The sequence below is a fragment of the Aythya marila genome (genome assembly GCF_965140915.1).
Source record: "Aythya marila genome assembly, chromosome: 5".
Lineage (NCBI taxonomy): Eukaryota > Metazoa > Chordata > Aves > Anseriformes > Anatidae > Aythya > Aythya marila.
Genome location: NC_139046.1, coordinates 28186492 through 28211102, shown reverse-complemented (window position 1 = coordinate 28211102; position 24611 = coordinate 28186492). Strand labels below are relative to the sequence as shown.

Sequence of the window (24611 nt, the reverse complement as noted above, 5' to 3'; positions counted from 1 at the left end):
CAATGATCAAACATTATTTTTCTACTTGTTTCTGGTTTAAATGATTCTTAGACTTAATAAGATGGGTAGAGAGGTTGATGGAGATAAAATAACCATAGAACCCCAAATTCAAGTCCTTGCTGCTATATGACTATGCAAATTGCTGAGTTCCTCTGGGATTCCACCCCTTTCTCCAATTCTTTCCTTTAGTCTTTTCTATTTAAATTGAACCCCTTCAAGGCAGGGATAGTCAATAATATCTAGTAACACAACGCTTAGTACAGTTTATTATATAACCTAAACACCATATTTACTATTTTAATGCATAGACCATAAAGGGCATGAATCATGATCCTAATGTGGGAACTGTGGGAGCAAATAGATGGAACAGGTTGCTGGATAGTGCAGATTGTCACACAGTTCTGACCATGTAGAAATTGAACACTGAAAGAACCGCACTTCTACAAGGCTTCCTGGATCTAAATAATTTCTATGTAAAATAGGGTAATGGGGTTAAAATCAATTTAAAAATACCTCAAATTCGGAATGAAGAAGTTAAATTTCACTGGCTCAAAGCAAAGGTGTGAATAAAGCTACAGTCTGAATGAGCTTGAAACATGTGCCAGGAGAGTAGAAGACAAACTATGCTTATATCTCACAGTACACAATTCTGTTGTTCATATTTTTCAGTTAGTATCCCCTGTAGCACCATATTATCTATGGAAATACAGCTCAGAAATGTGAGGAGTGCTGAGAAACGTGATGAGTGTTCCATGTAAAAATGAAATATTATTGAAAAGAAAGGAATATTTTTAGAGCAATGACTGATTTCAAATATTTTCCTCAATTTCATGTCACCAGAGGTCTGGAAAGTACTCTAAGAAAAAAAAAACAAACAAACAAACAAAAAAAAACACATAACTTTGTATATATTTGACATCTCACTATGGGAAACACTGTGAATGCTTCTTGCATTATCATATAGATTGTTTCAGGATGATAGAATTATCTGTTTATAATGCAATAAAGAAAATGTTCTGTGTAGGCAATTCTTCCAACTAAAGGAAAATGACGGTGGTTGGGTGGGGGTACAGAGGAGAGACCATGAGCAGATGTTCTGAGCAACTTAGGAAAAAGCTAGAGCCCTGGGGCTAGGGCAGACTTTGAACATTGTTGTGCAAATATGTCCCATGTACGTTTAACAGTTTTTAATAAAAAATGTGGGAAACTGAATGAGTTAATTAAAGAAACAGCCTTTAAATGGCCTGAAACGAAACATAAAAGTAGTTTACAATGAGCTTTGGACCACTGTAAAATGGTTTAATTCAAAGATCCATAGTTTCTGTCATGAATACTGAAAATGCTCAAGTGAAAAATGAAGCCTTGGACTTTTATATTTTGATATAAGTTGTTCCTTGTCCTTCATTAGGAAAGTGAAGCACCTATGAACTCCTTACTGCTGCAGATGAGAAAGTCTAGCTATTTGTTCCCAAGGATGCAAATACAAATATTTCATCTGCAAACTCACAATTTATAAATGGAATGAAAATGCCAATGCTAGAGTACCAGACAAAAAAGACAAAAAGCTAGGCTGGGAATTTGAATCCCATTCAAAGAAACAGGCAAACAAATGCAACCCACAAAACCAACCAACCAAAAAAAAAAGTTTGAATTGTATTTAGCTGAGATGCAGCTGAAAATGAGAAATGCTCATGGCTATCAACTGTGATAGTCATTCCACCACATTCCTGCCTGGCAAGACTGGTGTGTGTGTGTGTGTGAAATGGACAAAGGGGTGTGTAAAGTTGCTAGGGTGGTAGTTTGTGAGATATTAAAAGTGTAACAGGATTAAAGATCTGGTTTACAGACTAAGAAGTCTAGGAGATGGGCAGCTGATACTGACCTCAGAATGGGAATGGTATTCTGGAAAGTTTGTTGCTTACATTTGTAGTATTGACCAGGTCAAACTGATAATAGACCACGCTGTTTGTATGTTTTTAAGCCAGCAAGTTTAGTTAATTATTTTTAATGGTATGTTAAGCTGAAGAAAAAGATGGAGATAGTATCACTTCAATATCAAATTCTGAACAGGATGAAGATAAAATAACAGACTGCTAATGACTTCCACTTCAGAACCCATCACTTCCTGGATTTTGATTAATACTCAGAGCATCCAGTTTCTAAATTTACTCACCTAAGTTACTCCTCTTGAAAAGGAGCTGTTCTCTCAAAAAGGCAAACTGCTGCTATTGTAAAGCTTTTAATTTTTTGTGTGTTCCAGACAGCCCAGCAAGTGGAACATTCCATTCCCTCCTGAAGCAAAGCAATTTTTATGTTAGACCTTCCATAAGGAGGTACTGTGACCAACTTATTCTACTGGCTGGTTATCTTTTGATATAGATTGGCATCCTCTGATCTCAATACAAATAAGGCCTGAACTTTCTAATTTTTTTGGTTTGGGAAGAAAGGGTTGGAGGTTGGAGAATGGGATTCAAGTTCAAGAAAATACAATTCTTGGCAATTTCTGTTTCTGACTGAACTGGAAATATAAGAAGAAGAACCTTTATTATGGTATTTCAACATTTCTACCTCCATTCCTGCACAGAAAATTATCCATGGAGGGTGGAACTTTAAAATGCCTCAGGATATGAAAGAGGGAGATGGAAAACTTGAGCTGTGTAGAGCTATCATCAGCAACTAAAGTTCACATACAAACATGGGACAAGAATGACAGGAGCACACACTGATTTAGTTCTCCTGAAACACACTGGATTAGGAGGAGCTCTGCAGAGGAACATGGTGCAGAAAAGTGTCAATAGCTTAGCAGGAAAAAAGGAAATGGCCCCTTCTCAGATGAGAATGCTGGGGCTAGAGGACTTTTCTAGAGCTCTGAGTTTACCCTAAATTGGTTAGAAAACTGATTAGAAAGTCCTACAGAGATGTTACTAAAATTGTAGCCTATGGTACTTTAGAAATACATTTCTAAAGGAATTTAGGAATACATTACCACCATAATTTATGGAGAGCCATATGAGACCCTTCTATACATATCCTTCAGCTGGAGAGTCACATGAGTGGAAGACTTTCAATCCTAATCCCAGCATCTCTCAGGAGTCTGGGGGGTGATTTAAAGAATCTTCAAGGAGATTAAGTTGTTCTGTTCTCATGTTCAATACATTTAAGTCCTTTTTCTTCCTCTTGTGCAATGATCAGAGTATTTGTGCTGATTGATTTCATTTGTGACGAAGTCTTCTGATTGTTCTTATTCATAAATCAGCTTTCCTGTTTTTCTTAAGAGGAACTACCTTATCTTTTAGGGTGGGTAGGGTGTTTTGTTTTGTTCCAAAATTAAGTCTGACTCAGCCAGGTGTGTTTTAGCATCAGGTTTGTTCACTGTAGTTTATTGAAACATGGAGATTATTTTTGTTTTGCATAGAAATTTGGGGTTCATTAGCCAAGGGATGTGGGGAATTTTTCAGGCCTCAGTTGTCACTATTATACACCCACACCCACAAGTCAATTATTTCACTTTGCTGTCATACAGTGAATGCAGTCTCTCAGAAGGTGCCAGACTGACAGCTTTGAAGTCTACAGAACAGGTTTCGCAGAGGCATCAGCAGTCCCAGTTCTCGTGCACTTCTGTCTTTTTGAACCATAGTGGTTTGACTGTAAGACAGCCAGAGTTATACCCAGAATCTGTGTATAGCTTGCAATTTCTTAAGATACTCTGTTCTTTCCTTCCTTATCCAGAGGTATCCAGTTATAAAGCCTTTTTCTTCCTCAATTCACTTGAATACTGCCTTAGTCTGGGATCTCTTGAATTGAATGACTTCCATTTGTAGTGCTGACTTGTAGACTGAGCGGGCAGTGAGACTGTCTTCCTTTTCCTGCTCCGAGGGCTCCCCTCCAAATTGTCACGGTGAGCTGCGCTATGTGGGTAGTTCGCATTCTCACTACCTGTACTCAGTCCCACTTCAGATAAGCTAGAGGCATCGGATCTTCTGGGCTATTATATCAGCACCTTTTTTAAACCTGCAGTTATGCAGCAAAATGGCAGAGGCAGAATAACACAAATAAAACAAAACCAAGGCTGATAAAAAAGATAAATAAATTAGGCAGTAGAGATATATTTATTGCACTCACCTTTTGAAGACTGATAAATAGATTGCTGTAGAGAACAGAGGCAGCTTTAAGCAGAAAGAATGGGGCTGGGTGCCAGTGGGATGAACGTTCCATTCAGACGTAGTGCTGCAGCCGGGAGTGACAGAGGAAGGCAGGGCCTGGAGACTCCACACCATGGATAATCTGCCCAGGTATCACTGTGGCTTGCTTGTAAAATTCTATTTTTAATTGGAGACATTATTTCTTTAAGAAAATACTTTACTGATCCTTAAAAAAAAAAAAAAAAAAAAAAAAAAAAGATATTCAGTCAATCAACACCCCAAGACATTTTAAGTGAGGGAATTGTTACTGAGACATGGGAGATTTTTCTCTTTTGGCAAAGGAGAAAATGCAGTTTTATAAGAGGGACAAATTCTTGTTTGGCTCTAATAAATTTTGCCCAGGGCCAGGGAGGCAAAGATATGGCTAAGCTAAACTATCTCCTACACATCTCAAGCCATATCACTCTGCAGCTGCACAATTCTCCAGGGATAAGCTCATGGACACACTAACTAGCCCTCAAACAAAAAGCTTCATTCTTTGATTTTGGCAGTGAAAGCAGTTGGAAGCAGCAAGGCAGGCACACAGGTTATGTGGAATCCTTTGGGATGATTTCTCCCATGAACCTCCTGGGAGCAGGACTGGAGCAGCAGCCTTTTGCTTGCCTGTCACCATGTACCCTTTTCCAGCTGTGCTGCAAAGAGTAACTGCATTCAAAATGGTCTTGTTTAGTCCAAGAAAAAAGAATGCGTAATTAAAATATCAATCCAGTCTGCTTGTTCTGGGGTTTAGGGTCTTGCATTTAAGTTCCTAGATATGGCAGGACTGAGTTCTGTGGAATCTTAAACAGGTAGTTCAGATATAAACACATGAAGAACTACACAACCAAGTGAAGACTGTTAAATACACTATCTGAGATGCAGAAAGTTCATGTAGTTCTTTTATAAAATGAGATCAGAGAAAGTGGCCTGAGCAGGAGTAACTCCACCTCAGATTTCCTGTGTCCTTGCACAGTTATCAAGAGAGTCGCAGTAAACAAACTTACAGCTGCCCGTGTCCTAATCTTCACGCTACTGTGGTTGAAACTGGGAAGAAACATGAAGCTATGCATGGATATGGTTTTGATGGCACTGATTTCTATAAACATTACAGAATATGAACATCTATACCGATACTGTTGACTTTAGCCACATACAAGGTCTAGTAACAGTGAATGCTTTAATGCTGTTGGCTTTACTCATTCCACCTTGACAAATTATGGATGATATGTTTAATTTCCCATTACTGAACCTGACTACTCCTTAGATTACGGGAGGACTTGTATTTTCTTTTGCTGATGGAGAACTGAGGTACATTGTAGGGCTGTGCCCAAATAATATAGGAAGGTATGGCAGAGCAGGTAACTGAAAGAAGCTTGAAATGAAACCTATCTCAGTTCTTCCATGCGTTATCTTTATCACTGCCTAATTCTTCCTCACATATCAAATGGATCCAGTTTTCCTTCAAGAGAGCAAAAGCTCTCTCAATGCCTCTAGATCTGAAAGATCTAGCATTTCTTCCTTCCTTCGAGAAGTTCTGCAGGGAAATAGCAAGAGACTGTTGACTTCACCACTGAGCGTTTGCTACAGATAACCTCTTGTCTTTCAAAAAAGATGCAAAGTGGTTTACCCTTTATTTTTGGTGTCTGAGAGAAATAAGTACAGTGATGAGTTGTTTCAGAAGGAGAGGAGTGATAACAATGATAAGAAGCAGGGATTAAGGTTTCATTCTCTGTTGAGGTCTGCCATACTCCATCAAGCTGAGAAGCAGTGCTTGTGTCCTGCAGGGACGGACTGCTTCTTAAGACAGCAGTGGCAAAAAAGTGTCTTTTTGCATCTTTATTTAGTCAAAAATCTGCCTTACAGGCAAGGAAGGTTAACAGAGTAAATATGAAATAGCACCTCACACTAGTGTTCCGTGAGCTTCCTGCTCAGCTTCCGATGCACTTCAAAGCTTCATAGCTGTCTGGTCTCCAGCTGTCTTACAAACAACCTCTTCACCCACGAAGCACTCTGCGGGTAGGGGCAGTTGTTTCACAGGAACCCAGAATACATTGTGTTCCCAGCATAGGTTCTTGCCTGACTTTACCTCTAGGGAACAGGAAGAGCCTGAGCTGGACTGTCCTCAGTGCTGTTTGCAAACTGTTCTCAGAAACAATGGCTGATGATTCATCTGGCATCATCATCAACAATCCCCAAGCCTGCCTTTTAACAAACCTTCCCAAAATAAAGAAAGGAGATCTTCACAGACAGGATCACGTATGTTTTAGTGGTGGATCTACAGAAGAATAATCGAGGTTTATGAGTGCTTGTAATCAAGTGATTACGTATGCTTGCCTGAGGTCAGGCAGTAAGCTAGTTTAGCAGCTCAGGGGACCCTTGTTCCTGTGTTGTACTCACATGACAAGAGCACACTGACTCATCCATGTGTGGGGATATATAAATGACTGCTTATAACATGTTTTTGCAAGTTTTAGTAATAAAGCCAAATCTGTGAGGTTGCAATCCTATCTATGGCAACAGAACATAGTCATCACCAACATTTTGACTTAAAAGTTGTTATAGTTTGAGAAAGAAACTCAATTCCTTTTTTTGTTTATGCTAGTAATGCAAAAGGTCAGTGGTTTAATGTGCATAACCTTTTAAAGTTATTTTTCTGAGTAAACACTTGCTGGAAGTTATCCTGTCTGGGTGATATCTTTTGCAAATGCCTGGTACTGTCCCTCCTAAACAAACTTTTCTTTGGTGAACCCAAGACAAGACATGGGGTGCATTTCTAGAGGTATGCATCCTTATGTAGTGGCAGCCCAAGTGATATTACAACATATGAAAGTAAAAGACCCAAGAATAGAGAAGATGGATGGTGTTTTAACTTTTGCAGTTGCTAGCAGTGGAAGGATGGTGATGACTGACAAAGACTAAGAGACATGTTAATGAAGGAAACTTGAACTACTCATCAGGGATGTTGGATGACAGAGGTTAGACATCATGCTGGCCCCTGTGGGAATGAAATGCACCTGGTGGAGAGAGCACCTAGGGAAGACATCCACTCAAAAACAAAATTATGGATGTCTGCAACATGAAATAAATTAAATATTTACACTAAGCAAGCTAAAACTTTTTTTTTTAATTATTATTTTTATTTTTTTAAGTCTTTATGAAGAAAAAATCATCTGGAAAGAGGACTGAAATTGGGGGGGGGCGGAGGGGGTGAGCTGAAAAAGATAAGTAAATGAACAAAAACCTTCAGCATGGGGCTGCAAGGAAGGCTTATGGTTGTTAAAGCACATGTGGATCTGCCAGGGCAAACTTTTTTTTAGATAAACTTTTAAACAAAAATTATTTGTTCTTATTTGACAAGTGGATGTAAATTGTTATTATAGGGGAATACTACAGTCCTTGAAGTTCAACTGATTAACAACATCTAAAGATGTAATCTTATTTTTAAGAAGAGTAATTCAGCTTAAAAACTCCAAGTCCTTCAAAAGCTCCTTTCTCTCTCTTTCTTATCTTCTTCTCTTACACATCAGTAAATGAAGTCAGTGCTGGGTGTTTACTTACATTTAAGTACCTAGAAGACAACAAAAGATATTTAAACACTATACACGTTGTACCTAAAGGAGGTGGGAGGAAAATGTACATAAATGTGCCCTTTCTTGGGATGCATCACCTCACACACCTTCCCGGAAAAGACAAAAGGGCAAAGAAAAAAAACAGCCATGAGAAAAAAAACATCCACAACAGAAGCCTGCGTTGCTGTGTCACCTTCCACGTCATATGAAAATACCTTTTCCAAAATTTGAAAGCATTTCTTAAGAGCAGTCAGAAGCGTATTGTTTTTTTTTCTTCTTCCTTTTCAAAGCAAAGCAAAGTTCCACCCTTGCTGTCTCTCTCTTTTTTCTCCTCTCTTAAAAAAAAAAAAAAAAAAAAAAAAAAGTTTTGAGAATTTCACTTTTCTATTCACTGCAGTCCTGGCCAAAGTAAAGCCCTCTTTTACATTGACGTCAAGATCTTTACTAAGATTAGGGTTTCATTTCTCTATTGCAGCAATTAGCCAGGGAATGTATAAAAGGCTTCAGGGAAGCAAGCTGGGACTCCAGAGGGGAAAGCACTTTGCACCATAGGCAGATAGCAAGAGAGAGGGAGAGAGGAGGAAGGCAGGAACAGAGAGGGAGGGAGGGAAAGAGAGAAGGAGGGAGGGAAGGAGGGAGGAACAGAAAGTTTATGTACATAAACCTTTTTAAAAAAATGTATTGTTGCACCTGGTAGCTAGCTTTCCTGACACAGAAATGAGAGGTCTGCTCAGTGCTTAAATAGCTGAGAAACAATGGGATAGTGCAGGAAAGTTAACAATTAACAATCTCAGCTTAAATTTTGTAACTTCAGGGAACTGGAAACACAGCTGCCTCTCTCTTCAACAAAATCAGAAAGTCTCCTGGTTAAGGGAAGAATTTCTGTTAACTTCTTACTTTCTGAGAAAGAGGCAGCTCCGAGTTGAATGAGTATCATGCAGTTACGCTTTTAACCAGCCTGCTCGTGTTTAACCATCTCTGCTCGTTTTAAAGAAAGAGAGAGACAGAGAGGGGGCAAAGAGGCTTTTAAAATGCTTTTTACTTTACTTTTCTAAATGAGGGCACAGGGCAAAAAAGGGAGCTGAAGTCATCCGGCAGAAGAGAAGCAGCGGGGAAGATGGGTCTGCTAAGTGTGGATTTGCTGATCACGCTTCAGATCTTGCCGGTCTTTTTCTCCAATTGCCTCTTCCTTGCGCTCTATGACTCTGTGATCCTCCTGAAGCACATGGTGCTGTTCCTGAGCCGCTCCAAGGCTGCGCGCGGCGAGTGGCGGAGGATGCTCACCTCGGAGGGGCTGCGCTGCGTCTGGAACAGCTTCCTCCTGGACGCCTACAAGCAGGTGGGTGCCGGGCACCGGCACGGCCCCGGCCCCGGAACGGCCCCGGCGGGTGGGCGAGCGCTGGGGGCTGGCCGTGGCGCCGCCGCGGAGGGGAAGGGAAGGAAAGGAAGGAAGGGAAGGGGATGAGCGTGTACGCAGCGCGGTGTCTCCTCTTCCAAGCTCAGCTGGGTGGGAGAGGGGGGCTAAGAGCTGGGGAGACTGGAGAGTTGCCGGCTCTGCTCTATTACTCGCACTCTGTGTTGTAGCCACGGCCGAGCCACTTTACAGCCGTGCCTCGGTTTCCCCACCGGTAGGAATAACCACGTTCATAAAGTACTTCAGGCTCTTCGTGTAACAATAATTACACGATGCTCTCACTGCTCTTAAAGTTGTCGTTTGTTTTCCACCTGAGATCCTCAGAGATTATGCAGCCTGCATCTTGAGACACAGCTCTAGATATGCAGATGTTATCTACGTGACACAGATAGAATTGTTTTAATTAGCGTAAAGGATAAAAATGAACCTTTGTCATTGCACTGGCAATTTCTCTTACTCATATAATAAATTTTAGATTGGAGGAAGCATCCATCTAGTAGTAAAACTGCATGGAGTGAAACAGTGAGCCTTTTTTTCCTCATGAAAGCAGTGACAGAGGGACATGTCAGAGATTAAAAATGAACTGGACTAGCTGAGGGACAGCTGCCTGGTGATTTAAGTTAATAATGCTAATAGCAGTTATGCAACATGTACTTTTTTTTTTTTTTTTTTTCCTTTTAAGTTATGTACAAACATTACCCAGTGGTGCTACCCAGGTCTCAGGAGGTAGTTATAGTTCCCTTTTATAGATTGAAAAGGTGGACCCAAAAAGATGAAATTTCTTTTACAGGCCACCCAGTTAGTAAGTAGAAGAGCTGGATTCAGAGCCCTGTGGCTTCCAAAACAGTGCTTAGTCTGTTAATGTGTTGTCTTATTTAGACCATCTAATTTAACATACCTCATGTGATGTCATGAAGTCATAGGGATCCTATCCAAATGATAGCTCTGTGTCTTCTGAAATATTTCTTTTTGTGTCACATTACCCCCCCCCCCCCCCCCTTTCACCTCACCTCAATGGCTTTTGTAATTTGCTCTTACCTAGAGACCTGAAGAGCTGGTGGTGGTGATTGCTGGCTTTGTGATGTGGAATACAAGCTGTTTAGCCTGAAACCAAAGCCACGGAGACATTAATTTTCAGTATAAGACAAATATAAATAACAGTAGTCTTTGCCAAATGGGTCAACCTCTTATTGCCACCCTAGGAATCAGCCAGCTGGCTACCCAAATGAAGTAATGATGAATACTGAAACTCACTATGCTCCTAACCCTTTTAGTTTCTGGTTTTAGCCTCTTCACAGGCATTAAGTAAATTTTTCAGTGGCCTCGTTAAATGGGCCAGTGAACGTTATTGTTCCAGTTTTACAGACCAGGCAAGACAGGACAGTTAATGCATGACTTGGTCAAGACTCCAGTGGAAGTCAGTAGCACAGCTCTGAAACAGCCAGATTTCCGCTTCCCAAAATCTTAACCTGTATACAGCCCAGGTTCTAGAGAAGGTATAGAGCTATAGGGAGCCACTCATCCATGGATTTTCTTCAATCTTATTTTACTTGAATAATATAAAATCATTTAAAATAAAGAAGATACATGCCATTCTGTACTTTCTAAAGTCAAACTTTACATTTCCTTCAGTACTGTTGATATCAGCTGCAGAAGATACAGGTAGGCTGTTTCTGTGTTAGTTTTGGTGTTTGCAATGAAACACATAACTTGAATTTAGGTGTCTTCCTTATCACCAGTAAATGATCTAGGTTATCCAAGTCAATTAAGCTCTACAGTCCTTAGAATAAATTCTGGGCCTCAGTGGACTCAGCAGAAAAAATCATAAAAACATAACCAGATTTTCTCACCTTGTTACAAAAAGGGAAATAATCTATTCCCGCCAACCTCAAGACAAAAGTAATTGACCAACAATTATTTGGCTTTTTTCTTTATAGAATTGTGGACCATAAGGCTAGAAGATTATTGAAAAACTGTTATTGTCAGAGAGGTAGATAAATGTAGAGATCAAACTATAGAGATGACAAGTAAGCTGAGGAGTAATAGCAGAAGGAGGAGAGTCATTATATGGACAGTAGAGGAGAGTCTTCTGCTGATTCATTAGGTAAGAGGGAAAAAAATTGTTCAGCTGGAAAACTACTGGTAGAATTGAAAAAAACAATCAAATATACACTGTTGTAGCATAAGAGTTTAAAGAGCATGAGAAAATAGTGAAATGTATTAAATGTTGTCCTACAAAATATCCTTTTCCTCAAAAATAGCTTTTCCTAAATGGGACCATCCAGTTGTCATATCTTAATCTTAGCCAGTTAGTGAAGGTAGGAAATGAAAATACTGTATGGAATCAGGATACAAAATGCAGTCTATATCATAACCGTGATTGCTTATTTCTCCAGTTTTCTAAATAAAGTTACGTATTAGTCAAGTACTTAGGCAGGTGCTTAAGCTCATTCCATTTAGGAGCATTTATGAGATAATCACCATTTTTCAGCTAGAATAGCAATATTGAAGATGGTTGAGGCAGACCAAAGTTTAGCAGAAGCGTTGCCAGTTAGCAGAAGACTGTATCCAGAGCAGTAACTATTCTTGGTTGTACAATGTTTTGTCACTTACACAGAACTCTTTTTAGTACGTTTCACAGAGTTTTACATAAAAGTACTTCATGTACTATTTATATTCACAGGAAAATTTACTGGAAGCCATTCCAGAAAAACTCACTGGGTAAATACTAGGTTCTAGATTAAATGTGAATTTATCCTAAGAAAGGAGCTCTGCCTTGACAGCACACAGACAGTTCCAGAATTAAGGGAATTTTATTGCAAGACAAGCGTGTACAAGAGATGATCTGGGAATAGCTAAAGTAGAGTATATTTGAAATAAGTTATTCTGATGCACTTTCCCTTCTAGAATTTTTTAAATATTTTACCCAGATTTCAACTTCCTTTTGTTCTGCTTTTTGTTGTTACTAAGTGTTGCTTTTGTTAAGGCACTAATTTCATATGCAAGATTACCTAGCAACTGTTGAAGATTTTAATATCCTCAGTGGATAAGCAATGCACAGTCTGATGTATGTACTTTCTGTATTCTCTTTTATTGGCTGATTTTATATTTGTTTTCTCCACATTTTATTGTTGTACTGGAATCAAAATGACTGGTATCTTGTTTATTTTCATATGTAAATTTTATCATAGATTAATATGTTTCTTTTTACTTCCTTAGCTTTGAGTTCATTATCTGTCACACTCAGTGTTGGTATTGTCTACACTGCAACATATTTATAATGTAAGGAACATCTTCCTCCTACACTTTCCCAAGAGGCAAGCAAATCTTCAACAAGGGAGTCTTTAGGACCAGATTAATTGTCATAAGACATAAGTAGAGCTAGTAGACAAGCTACAATAACTTTATATAAGTGGAAGAGTGCAACTGTTTTATTTAGGTGTTATTTTTCTAATTTACTGCTGTGCTCTGTTTATCTACAGAAACAAGTGGATTGACTCCTGAAGAGCAAAGCATGTATGTATATGTGTGTAGGTATTTACACATTCATATGTTTTTGTATGTATACAGTTACATACACATGTGTGTATCTGTCTATATATATGTATATAAATGTATGTGTATAAATGCAAAAATACACACACAGGCATACGTAATTTGCTCTTTAAAGAGTCAGTCCACTCTCATTTCTCTGTATTTGTATAAACACACATTTATGTGTAGATTGAATGCATGGACACCACCAATAAGAGATTATAAACAAAAGAGATTTTGGGGAGGATATTAGTATGCCTTCTGCATGCTCTATATAGGCCCTCTATATGAATGCGGTGAAGCATCACATCATGGATGTTGAACATGTCATGTATCTTGCAGAAATCCAGAGAAAAAGTGAAAAAGCTAGAGAGGTTTTGAAGAAGTATTGTATTTCATTTGAAAAGATTCTCCCCCACCCCCACACCGTGAGCTCCATGCTTCATTTAGTACAGGGACCAATTTCTAGGATTTCAAAGGTGAGAAATTGTTATCCTAAGATGCTTTTAAAATGGGTACAAAAATGTTTTTCCATATCAGCACCCAGTGGTAAGGCCTTATCTGTCAATTTTCAGTGCCAGATATGAGCTTTGTGTTTTGGCAGCACAGTTTCTGCTCCTGGCTCCCTGCACAGATCTATAAGACTACCCTAGAGGAAATCCTCCCTCTTCTCCAACCTAGTGTGTTTCTTTGGGAAAGATCTATGCCAGGTATTTTTTTCAATGTCATCTTTCTGATGCAGCCAAATGCTGAGCAGTCCACCTGTGGGCATACAAAGCACATGTGCATAGACATGTGTGCATTACATGTGCATTACAGTCCTCAGAAGGATGATGGAATTTCCACAGGGGCATGGTAATGGGTGTGTGCATGTAGTTCTACAGCTTTTGGCTGTCTCTGTAATGGGACAGCAGCAAGCTTTGGCATGACAAGCCCAGCAGAGAGGGAAGGTCCAGCACAGGGTCCCAGCTTAAGAGCCTGGGCTTACTTCTGGGCTCAGCAGCAAGTAGAGTGGTTCAGTAATGCCCAGCGAGATCTTCCTGACACTGCAAGGATGCACACTTGTTTTGCCTTTGGCTACTTCTGCCTGCCTAATAGGCACATTTATACTTAAAAGTAAAAATCATCACACAGAAGAGGAAAACTCTCATCTTTTGAGATGTTAAGTGTGTGCTATGCAATGTTGTCACAAAGCAGTATATGAAGGTAATAGAAAACCACCATGCTTTACTTGCTCTTTGTCTGTCCAGTATCTCTCTGCTTTTTGGTGACATCCTTTAAAGATCAGAGAGAATGCTACATAGTTTCAGGGTTTAGAGCTAGACATTGTGTGTTATTAAAAGCTTTCATTGGTTTTACAAAGTTCAGAGTTAGCAGAATTGTTTTCATTGACATTTTCAAATAAAAACAATCATGAAAGAAATGAAAAAAAAGCCCAAAACAAAACCACAATTAAAACCTTTCCTGCAGTGTTTGGAACATAAATTCAACAGGATTTGGGCTTGTCATTGGCATTATTATTAAAACATTGTCATTTTTATTAATATATAATCATGTTTGTTATAGCACTGTCTGGGGACCAACCTAGATCAGGAACCCATTGTGCTAGGCAATGTCCTAAACAAGAGCAGCAGACAGTTTTTCCCAAGGAGCTTACAGTTCAAACATTCAAGGCAGACAAAGAGTAGGAAAAATAATATGGTGACTCCAGTTCTTGATGGGGTCTCAACATGCCCATTTCATTTTGAGGATTTACATTTCTTCTGCACTTTCTCTGTGCAGTCTTCTGTTTTCACTCTTATGTAGGAAAAAAACTCTCTTGAACCGATGGAAAGGACTGCTTACCTTTTTATGAAACCCTTGTGAGACCCTCCTTTGGCTGTAATAGCCACATGAAAACTAGCTAATGTGTACCATCCAGGAAAAGGATTGCACACAGTCCTTGCATCCCAGCCCTGCCTCTCCAAAAAAAAAAAAAAAAAAAAACCACACAAAAAACAAACAAAACAAAGCAAAACAGCACTGTGAATTTACACAGTACTAAAGCTGAGGAAAAAGAATAAATAATCCTTCAGACTACTTTCAAGTGTGCCTCAAATGTCCATTACCCAGGATCTGGTGGTTAATACAGACTGGTGAAGGCCTCTGGCATCTGTAGGTAGGGTTCATGGGGGTAGCCAGCATCCTGCAGGTCACGGTGTCCCAAAAGCCACAATGTCATAGGCCATGCTCCCATCTTTAGGGGATCATGAGCTATAAGAAATGTTTCTACAGGCTCCCTGTAGATCAGAGGAACTAAAACTGTCCTTTTTCTTTATAAGAGTGCAAGGCAAAAGGCTCCTTTATATTTTCCTTCTGCCTTGCATGGTCATTTGTGGGACTGTCAGTTTTTAAATAAAGAGGGCAGCATATGACTAGTTATTTTTATCTGGACTGTGACCTTTTAATTTGTCTCCCACTTCCCTTCCTCAGCTTCACACACCTGATCCTAAATAAAGACTCTGGACTCTGGAAGAACTCTAGCAAATTCCAATCTCTGCCCTCCAATTCGGGTACTCGAGTTTCTTAAAGCAAACTGCCATCTCCACATGATAAATGAAGAGTTCCCATTCCTGTACACTACTCCTAAAAAGAGCCTCCTGTAATTTTTATCCACTGCACAACTCTGGGACGTATAAAAAGAGAAAACAAAAATAATAATATGTACACTTCTGTAGCCAGAGTCTGATTATGATTTGGATGAAGCAATGAGAAATATCAGGCTGTTTGCAGGCTATGTTTAGCTGAATGGAATCAAATCAAAGAAAAGCATGGAATTTGCAAAGGAGCAAAAAGCTCTAGGGACTCAGTTCATAATGAACTGCTGGACTCCAGTCCCAATCACAGCATGTCTGCATTTAAATAGCTAATATCACAGACTGCTAATTGTCTGGCAACACCTATTTTCTTTAGGGGGTTGACACAGCCTGATGGGTCTGCCAAACTGTTTGAAAATCTCTCATGCAGGGAATGAAAAGCTATATTTCAGTGCACTGGATCCCAGGAGGGTTATGCTAAACCTGATAAAAGCAAAGCAACAAAAAAGAAAAGGTAAATGAGAAGGCGATGTTTTGTCCATGGGACTTTTCCTCATCCTTGTATAGCATGTACAAAGTTAGCAGTATGCACTATTTCTAGCCCGTAGTTTATGAATAGGGCTTTCTTTCCCACTCCTGAGTCTCCTCCGTTTTGCAGTCTGCATGCTAAAACATCAGCAGCCCTGCTCCCTTTTTGCTCTGTGTGCAGACTCAGAGGAGGAGATGCAGTACCAAGGCTGTCAAGCTGACGCAGAATTCACTCAAACGATGCAAGCTGATGCTTTATTGCCAGGCTGGCTCTTGCTCTTGCTGATGGCTGGGCTGGCTCGCACACGTGGTTGGACTACCTTGTTTGGTTTCCACCTCAGCCTGCTGCCCAGAAGGCTGGCGGCTGAACACACAAATCTCCACACACACACAAGTACGTGATTATAGAAATACTGGATTGCGTGTGAGGGAAATTCTGCTGGTTTGTTTCTCAGAACATATATTTTGCCTGCCTTTGTGTAAGATTTCAAAAGTGGTTTGGCTGAATGCATTTTTTTGTGTGTGTGTTTGTGTGTGTTGATTTTCTTTTCCAAGAGCTATTTTTTCTTTCAATAAATAACAACAAAGAAGACAGCCAAGGCCCACAATGCAGATGATCAGCAAAGATGATATTGTCATCCTGTGTCAATCGGTTCCCGAGCCTGGTGAAATAAAGAGTCCCTTTGGGAACGTCAGCGCTTCATCAAGACCAATTAGTAGAGATGCCGCTGCTTATGTTTAAGCATTAACGACTGGGCAGGGCGGCTTTTTGGAGTGCCTGACACTGGCATGGAACAAGGCACCGACCTAATTACTCCTCTGCAAGAGCAGAAAATGCCTTGTGAATGCCCTCTTGGCAAGGATGTCTCATTAAGAGGGAAAAAAAATACAACGCAAGCACTCCTAGAGACAAAAATTAACGTGATAGGTAACCTGCGGCCATGAGACTTACTTTGTGGCTGTGGGAAATAAAGAGAAACTGCTATAAGGTGACATTGGACGTAGTTGTACTTTATTTCTTAAATCCATCCGTTTTTTGGTCAATAAGAAGTACAAGAGAATACAAACTTGCGTCATTGGAGAATAGTGAAATGCATTGCCCCCATTGGTATCAGTGTTAAAATAGTACTTGAAAGGCATTCTCATGCTGGTGTTCAATGGGAGTGCATTTGTTAGTCTGTTCTTTCAGGGTTTGCAAACTTGCTTAGGAAAAGAAACATTTGGTAGATCCGAGGAAAGAGTTGGTAATGAGGAACTTAGGATATTTAGCCTCTTTCTGCATAAAGATATTCAAGAAGCAGACTGTGGTTTCACAATTAAAGATTTTATTGTTGGTTAGAGTATTTTCAGGCATAATACTGCTGTTAAATAAAGCCAGAAATGTCAGGGGAGCAGCTGCTCAGACGTTTCTTGTCACCTGAGCAACTCCTGTTCATTGTTCTTATTTTTTTAGTTCTGCCCTTTTTACCTTTATTTTTCTTCTCTCAACAGTGCCAGCAAATATCAGGAATCCGAAGCGTGTTGCTTAATTGTGATTTATGAGATAAATCACATGCGATTACTTCTTTTCCTTGACTGGTTGAGCACACGCTCCTAAATACTGAGGTCCATTATTCATCCAGTGAGTGGGTGCAGCACAGATGCTTACATGTCAGGCTTTGCCCAAAAGACATATTTTGGGCAACTCAGCTCTAAAAAAGCAATCACTTGGTAGTGCAAGAACAGTTAAGCTTTCTGGGGGGGAGGGCGAGGACGGGGGGGGGGGGGGGGGGGGACGGGACACACACCTAGTGTTTGTGCAGATGTGCAGGTGTTGGGTTTTTTGGGATGTGCCTTTTTTTGCAAGTTACCAATTTAAATCTCTGGAGTTGTCTAGCTAGTTTTGGATTAAATGCAGCCCTCAGGATGATTATATCAGCTACAGATGATCATGACCTCTGTGTTTCTTGCTCATATCTGGACCTTTACCTTACTTCTGCTTTTCCTGTCTTACTGCATAGAATGGCAGACAAAAATGAGATGTTCAACAGCTCTGCAGAAGAGTACCTGCTACCTGTAAAGGAGTAGGTGGCGTGCAGCAGCACCTCTTAAATGATACAAGGTGAATATCTTGTAACATGGACAAACATTATACCCTGAGTCTCTGAGCCTGCCTCTCTAGCGAGACGTAATTTCTTCTCAATAACAAGGATTCAGTATTTTTCCTTCCTTGAGTTCAATGGAAAGACCACACTCCCAGCAGATCCTGACCTCAGTTATTTCAAACTTTGCTTCCTTTCAAAGGTAAATGAGCATGAGGCTTTTCTTTCCTCCCTTCCTCCCTCCTCTTTCTCTCTCTCTTTCTTCCTTTCTGTCTTTCATTTTTTTTTTTTTTGAACTGTTACCAGAGCTCTAGCAGATAACACATGCTGCAGATGCAGGTTTACAGGGGCCATGGAAGGTGGTGGTTTCCTGGGGCAGCACTTGCTCCCCTTGCCTGTCATTACAGCTTTGTTGCTTTCAGTGATGCCATCACTGTGTGCTCAGCCTGGAGAGATTCATGGGTCTCTGTTGGTCTTTCTGTGGTTCTCTCTCTTGCTGTTCTCTGAGTGAAGGACACCATGTTTTGTCTCAATGTGCCCAACAGAAAATAGCTGAAATTATGTTTATGTCCTGTGTCAACATGCTGTGAGACCTTCTCATGCAAGTCTGAAATCTGGCATCTTTAAGGAGAGGGTCTTACAAAATCTACTTTAGTTAGACTCCGTTTCTATGGACATTCTGATGAAATAATGCTGAGTAATGATAACTATAGATTTGTTCAGGGCAGTCAGGTTTCTGGGGGGAAGTGGAAGACCCAACATATACAATATACTTGTCTCTAGAAATGTGTGCAGCAGCAATCGCATCAGTTAACTATACAGCTATTAATATATCTTCTTACTGTATCTGACTAATCAGAATACCCTAGCATGAAATGTAGATTAAAAATTCACCCCCAAATCAGTAATTTATTCACATTTTACACGGTTATAATTAATTGTTCACTTCTATTGACTTCATTTGTAGTGTAGCTTGAGAAAGAAATGGATGAAATATGAAGGAATTCAGAATTTGGCCCTGTATGTGTCCATCAAAGCAACACTTCTGAACATAATCAAATAGACAGGAGACAGAGAGAGAAAGAGTTTGAGAAATATAAAGGGATAATTGCATAGTTCTACTAGAGCTTGATGTTAAAGGCAGATACATAGGAATTGCTGTGGCAGAGCTCATTAAAACTAATTGTCTTATGTAGTAATATTTTGTGGTTCTATAGCAGTTATCAGCTAAGGATCTTGGAGCCCTCTGCAGGCTCCACCTTATTCTGGCAGTCCCCTCTGTGAGATGTATATATTCTGCCTTCATTCTGTAGGAAGGGAAATTGAAACAGTCAAGCAAAATGACTTTTCCATAATTGCCTGTTGGATCTGAGTTAGATCCAGGGATTAGATCTGAGAACAGTTAACTTTTATTTCATCATACTTCAGCTATCTTATAAAGTTTCTTCTTTTTTTGCTGCTTTTCTCTCAGTCTTACAGAGAAGAATTCCATTGGAAGGAAATGTGTCACTCTAATCAAAGTACAGCAAAGTGGTTAGAAAACGCTTTGAGGAGCACAGTCATTAATGGTCCACAGAATGATGTACTGAGTGGCTGTCTGCAGGGATCTCTCTTGTGTTTAGTACTTGAGTATTTTCATCACTGGACTGCAGAATGGAAGAGAATATATACATGGAATCTGCAAACCTCTCACAATTGAGAGGCACTGCATGTGTTTTGAAGGTCAGGAATACAATGCAGAATGATTTTGAAAAATTGGAAAAATGGCTTGGAAATGTGAGATGCTGGCCAAGTGCAAAGTGACAGATTCAGCTTGGACTGGTGAAGTACACAAAGCCATGATGCGGAACAACTAGAAAGGCTGAAAATAGGACTTAGGCATTATAACTGCTCAGTAGCTAACTCCTCATCAACTCCTAGTCCTGGCCTATAGTTTACCAAAACAGTTATGATGGTTTAGGAAAAGCAAACATCTGGAGTGCATAAACAGGTGTAGCTTATGAGACATAGGAAGTAACTGTCACAGAAAAAAAAATAAATAAATAAAAGAGAGAAGAAATGGAAAGTAGTCTGCCTGAAAGCAATTTAGAGTCTGCAAATACATAAGGCTGACAGGACTACATGTGTGGTAGACAGGATAAGACAGGTTTTGGAACCACTTTTGTAACCCTAATGCTGTAGTATACCTATCAGGAAGGCCACATTTCCCTGCTCTGTGAGTGGGGTTGGACAGGATGAACTTTTTGAGGCTACTGTTATTGATGATTTGCTCTATCTAGAATCCCAATGCTAGTGTCCATGTGGGCAGTTTGTATTTGAACAGGTAACTATTGATTTGAATACAGTAATCATAAAGGATACTGGACAAGCAAGTCACACTAACTTGCTATATTTTCATTTGTTCTGCTGTCAGGTCAAATTGGGAGGAGAAGCCCCAAACTCCAGTGTAATCCACATAGCCAAGGGCAGCGATGGCAGCAGTAGCAGCTGGAAGAATGTTGGTGGCAAGTGTGGAACCAAATGCCACCTTCTGGATTTTGCCGACTCTGAGCGGCCACTGGTGGTCAACTTTGGTTCAGCTACCTGACCACCATTCACAAGCCAGCTGTCGGCCTTCAGCAAGCTGGTGGAAGAGTTCTCTGGTGTGGCTGACTTTCTGTTGGTCTACATTGATGAGGCTCACCCATCAGATGGCTGGGCTGCCCCTGGAATCTCTCCTTCTTCATTTGAAGTTAAGAAACACAGAAACCAGGAAGATCGATGCGCAGCTGCTCACCAACTCCTAGAGCGCTTCTCCTTGCCACCTCAGTGTCAGGTGGTGGCTGACTGCATGGACAATAATGCCAATGTGGCCTATGGGGTTTCATTTGAGCGAGTATGCATTGTGCAGAGACAAAAAATTGCCTATCTAGGAGGCAAAGGCCCCTTTTTCTACAATCTGCAGGAGGTTCGGCTTTGGTTGGAACAAAACTTCAGCAAAAGATGAAATCCATTTCTGAAAGAAGATGCGTCAACAGGTGTGTCCCTTTAAGGTGATGTAAAAGGGAAAAACAAAAACAAAACACAAATGAAAACATGCTAGTTTGAATAAGGTTTTTCAGATGATTGCAGGAGAACACATTTGATAAAAAGGTCAAATGAACATTAACTAGGAAAAGAAAACTAAAAAAAAATAAAGAACTAACTCCACAGAAACATTATTGTATGAAGAAAAATATCCCACTCTTGCGCTCCCTATGGGACAGGTGAAGAGGCTCCTACGAAAAGGTGCTGCAGTTGAGCAGGAAGAGTGGTGAGATAAGAAAGAGCTGTCTCCCAGAAGAATCCATCTCATGAAGTGTCGGCCCTGGGGTGAGCTGGAAGCTCTGCTGCCTGGAAGACAATCTATGGAAAGGCAATACCGTGCATTTCATCAGAAACTCTTCTTTACCCTCCTGTGGCCAATGCAAGCAACTTTGGAGGAGCCAGGGGCTTGCAATTACTTTGCATAGAAATGCAGTCGAGTGTGGCAAGCCTTCCCTCCTGGTAGAGATTTTCTTGTTCAGAGGCTACAGGAACCACCATTCAATGCATCATGCATGCAGATGGCTGCTCAGATCAAGATGAAACATTGTATGCTGGTATTTGTACTCTCTATGGACACCTCTGCACAGCATATTAACTATGTAATTCCATCTACATATTTGCATCCAGTAGGTAGGCCTGTGCCTGCCAAGAAAAATGTTAAAATCTTTGAAGTCGTACCAAAAAAGAGAAAGGTGATCAAATAAACCCTATACGATCCACTTCAAAAACTGAAAAACTTGGACTATTTGTAACAACACAGTGAGAACCATTTAGAAGTGGTGTCATGAGACAAAACTCTCCTGATGCCATCTCTCGGTTCTTACAGCAGCGTGTGTTTATCAATATTCTCTGGTTTTCCTCCCTCTTCCCTCCTCCCCCCTTCCCCTCCCACCCTGATCTCTTTCTGTCTAGCAATAGGCTTAAATGTAATTTCATTTTTAGCTTTTAAAAAGTAACTTATTTCTCTTTCTTTTGTTTTTATTTTTTATTTGAGTTAACGACCATACAGATGTATTTTGGCAATGGGGAAACTTATACACAACATACATTACCTCACTGAAATGGAAACCTATCCTGTTATTTACTTTGTCAAATGTAGTCGTGCTGATTTTTGCTGTCTTAGATGACCCACAAATAGTTTATAGATTCAGCTAGATTAGTTTAGCTGAAAGTTAAGTGATTTTCAGCCTCAGAATTCATGAGTTGCACTTCTGCTGTTGGATGAGATGATAGTCTGTGTTTCACTCCTGTTCTCAACAGCCTTCTCAGAGAAACAGGGAGGACAAATAGTGTGAATCAACATGAATAAGTGTAAAAGATGACAGAATTTTCATAAGAATGGGTTTGAGGAATTATTTAAATTATCTTTCTATTTTAATTATCTATCTATTTTAATTGAGATGCTGTCAATTCAGAGTAGACATTAAATTTAGATATTTTTAAAACAAAAATAATATAATCAAGCCTGATGAAAGGGCATGTTTACAATGAACTAAACTGATAGAGCTGAGAAGTGAAAACCCATAAGAGGAGATGGACTATCCAAGTTTTTTCTCAACTTTGGCAGAATAAACGGGGTAAGTGGCAAAAATCAAATTAGCTCTTTTACTTTCTCATCCTGCCAGTTATCAAGAAAATGACATATTAGTACTAACACAGGGAAGAACAGAAAATGCATACATAAATATTTTAATTTTCAAGATGTCCCCTTATTTTTTTTTTTTTTTGGCTGTTGGTCAAGTTAGCCAATATACAAGATATTTGGAAATGTATTTTCAAGCACAGATCTAAAATAATGACAGTAATATGAGTGATTTCTATCATATTCAAGTTCATATTTCCCTTTCTTCTCATATTTTCCTCTGCACAATGTTAAGCATACACAAGTGCGCTTATGTCTGGTAAAGTCTGTCAGAAGAGGGGTGTAATGAGGCCTTCTGTTGATCCCTGTTTCTCAGAAAATGTGTGTGCTTATGTATGTATACATATATATATGAATATTGTATACATACACATATGCATAAATGGTGTCTAAGGCCGATAATAATCACCATTCTGTCCTTCCATTCACTAATGTTACTATAACTCATTGCTCAGTATGAAAGTTTGCTATACATTTTCATGACTAACTGGGATATATAACCGAAAATTTTAAATCTAATATTGTAAAACCAGTAACATAGCCAAATTATGTAGTTTATTTAATCCAGTGTCCTGCCTCTGACTGTATAGGATACTTCAGGGGAAGGTGCAATAATTTCTTCTGGATTTTTATTTTTTTCAGCCCTTGCTATTTCTATCTTGTCTAATGTGATCACTAATGTTTCATCCCTATGAGATGCTGATCCAGAACTGTGAGACCTAAATATTTCTTGAGGTGGTGAATTCTAAAATAATATTTTTTAAAAAAATGTTTAAAAACAAATTAAAACAGAAAAACATTTGTTTTCAGATTTGAATTGGCTGCTCAGATGGCATTCTCATCTCTTCCTCTTGTACGCTAAAGCAGTACAAGCAGGAATGATTCCAGTTTTTCTTCTGTATATCAGTGCTATATTCTACATAGAAATTTACATAGCTCTTATTGTTTCTTAAGCCAAAACAATAATTCACATCCTTATACAGGTCCATATTCTGTGCCTGTCTCTGAATCTCTTCTGTTTTCTATACTCTCCTTTTACTCAGGTGAGTAAAGCTGTGGACATTAGTCCAACTGAAAATATGTATTGGTGTACCCAGTACAGCATCTTTTTCTTATTATATTCTATTCTTAGTCATTTGAAACTTCATAAATCCATAGCAACTCCATATCCATTGTAAAGCTTAAAGTACTATGCTTTCTTTCTCTTTCTCCATCATACAGATGAAGTCTCAACTGTTTTATCTGGGATTTCCCAAATGCTAACAAAATGTTTAGCACAGCTGTTGAAACATACCTTTAGCTCGGAGGAGGAAATCTGAGTTAGTAATTCATTTAGTTAATAGCCCTTTGTATATCTAAAGTCACAGTTATTTTTCAAGTCCATTTTCTCCCTCCTTTTGGATTTCCATTACTTTGTCTTAGTGCAGTACCTTGTTATTCATAGATGCCTGTTCATCACACAATATAAAGGAATTATAAAACTGGCTGCTCTAAATGGGAAATCCGCAAGGATTTTCCACAAGAAAAAATACACAATAACTTAATTTCTTTCTTGGCAGAATGAATGCCTTACCTTGCCCGAAATTTAAAGATGGTTCAGCCTGACTATCAAGACAAAAATAAGTTTTGTAAATCTTCAAATTTCCCCAGAAAATCTGCAGTGAGAAAGCAGGGGAAACGTTTTGAAAAAGAAATAGGCTTAAAGCAAAAAATATCTTCTGTAAGTGGATGACATACATACAAGCTCTTCAATTTTTTGTTGACAAAATTAAAACATTTTAGAGGCAAGGTTTTAAATTAAGCTTCATACATTGTCTCTAGTTAATGTAAGAAGTGGAAGTATGTCAGATACCTGAAATTATCATATAACTGTGAGTTGTTTTGGGTCCAGGTAGAAATTTTACTATCTTGCTAGCGTTGTGTTTCACAGTTGGTATAATCTACTATGAGGCTAGGTTTGCTTTTGTCTCTTACTCTCACTGTTTGAGGGCACTAAACCATATTACTTGAGGTGCTTCAG

General features: G+C 39.4%; 1 protein-coding gene across 1 annotated transcript; it reads left to right on the top strand.

Annotated features, from left to right (window-relative positions):
• The first annotated feature begins 8358 nt into the window (after positions 1-8358).
• On the top strand, positions 8359-23098 carry DIO2 (iodothyronine deiodinase 2). Its single transcript, XM_082760676.1, has 2 exons — positions 8359-9089; positions 20297-23098. Exons 1-2 carry the CDS (start codon positions 8868-8870, stop codon positions 20912-20914), a joined length of 840 nt encoding a protein of 279 aa, XP_082616802.1. The 5' UTR covers positions 8359-8867; the 3' UTR covers positions 20915-23098.
• Positions 23099-24611: the final 1513 nt, after the last annotated feature.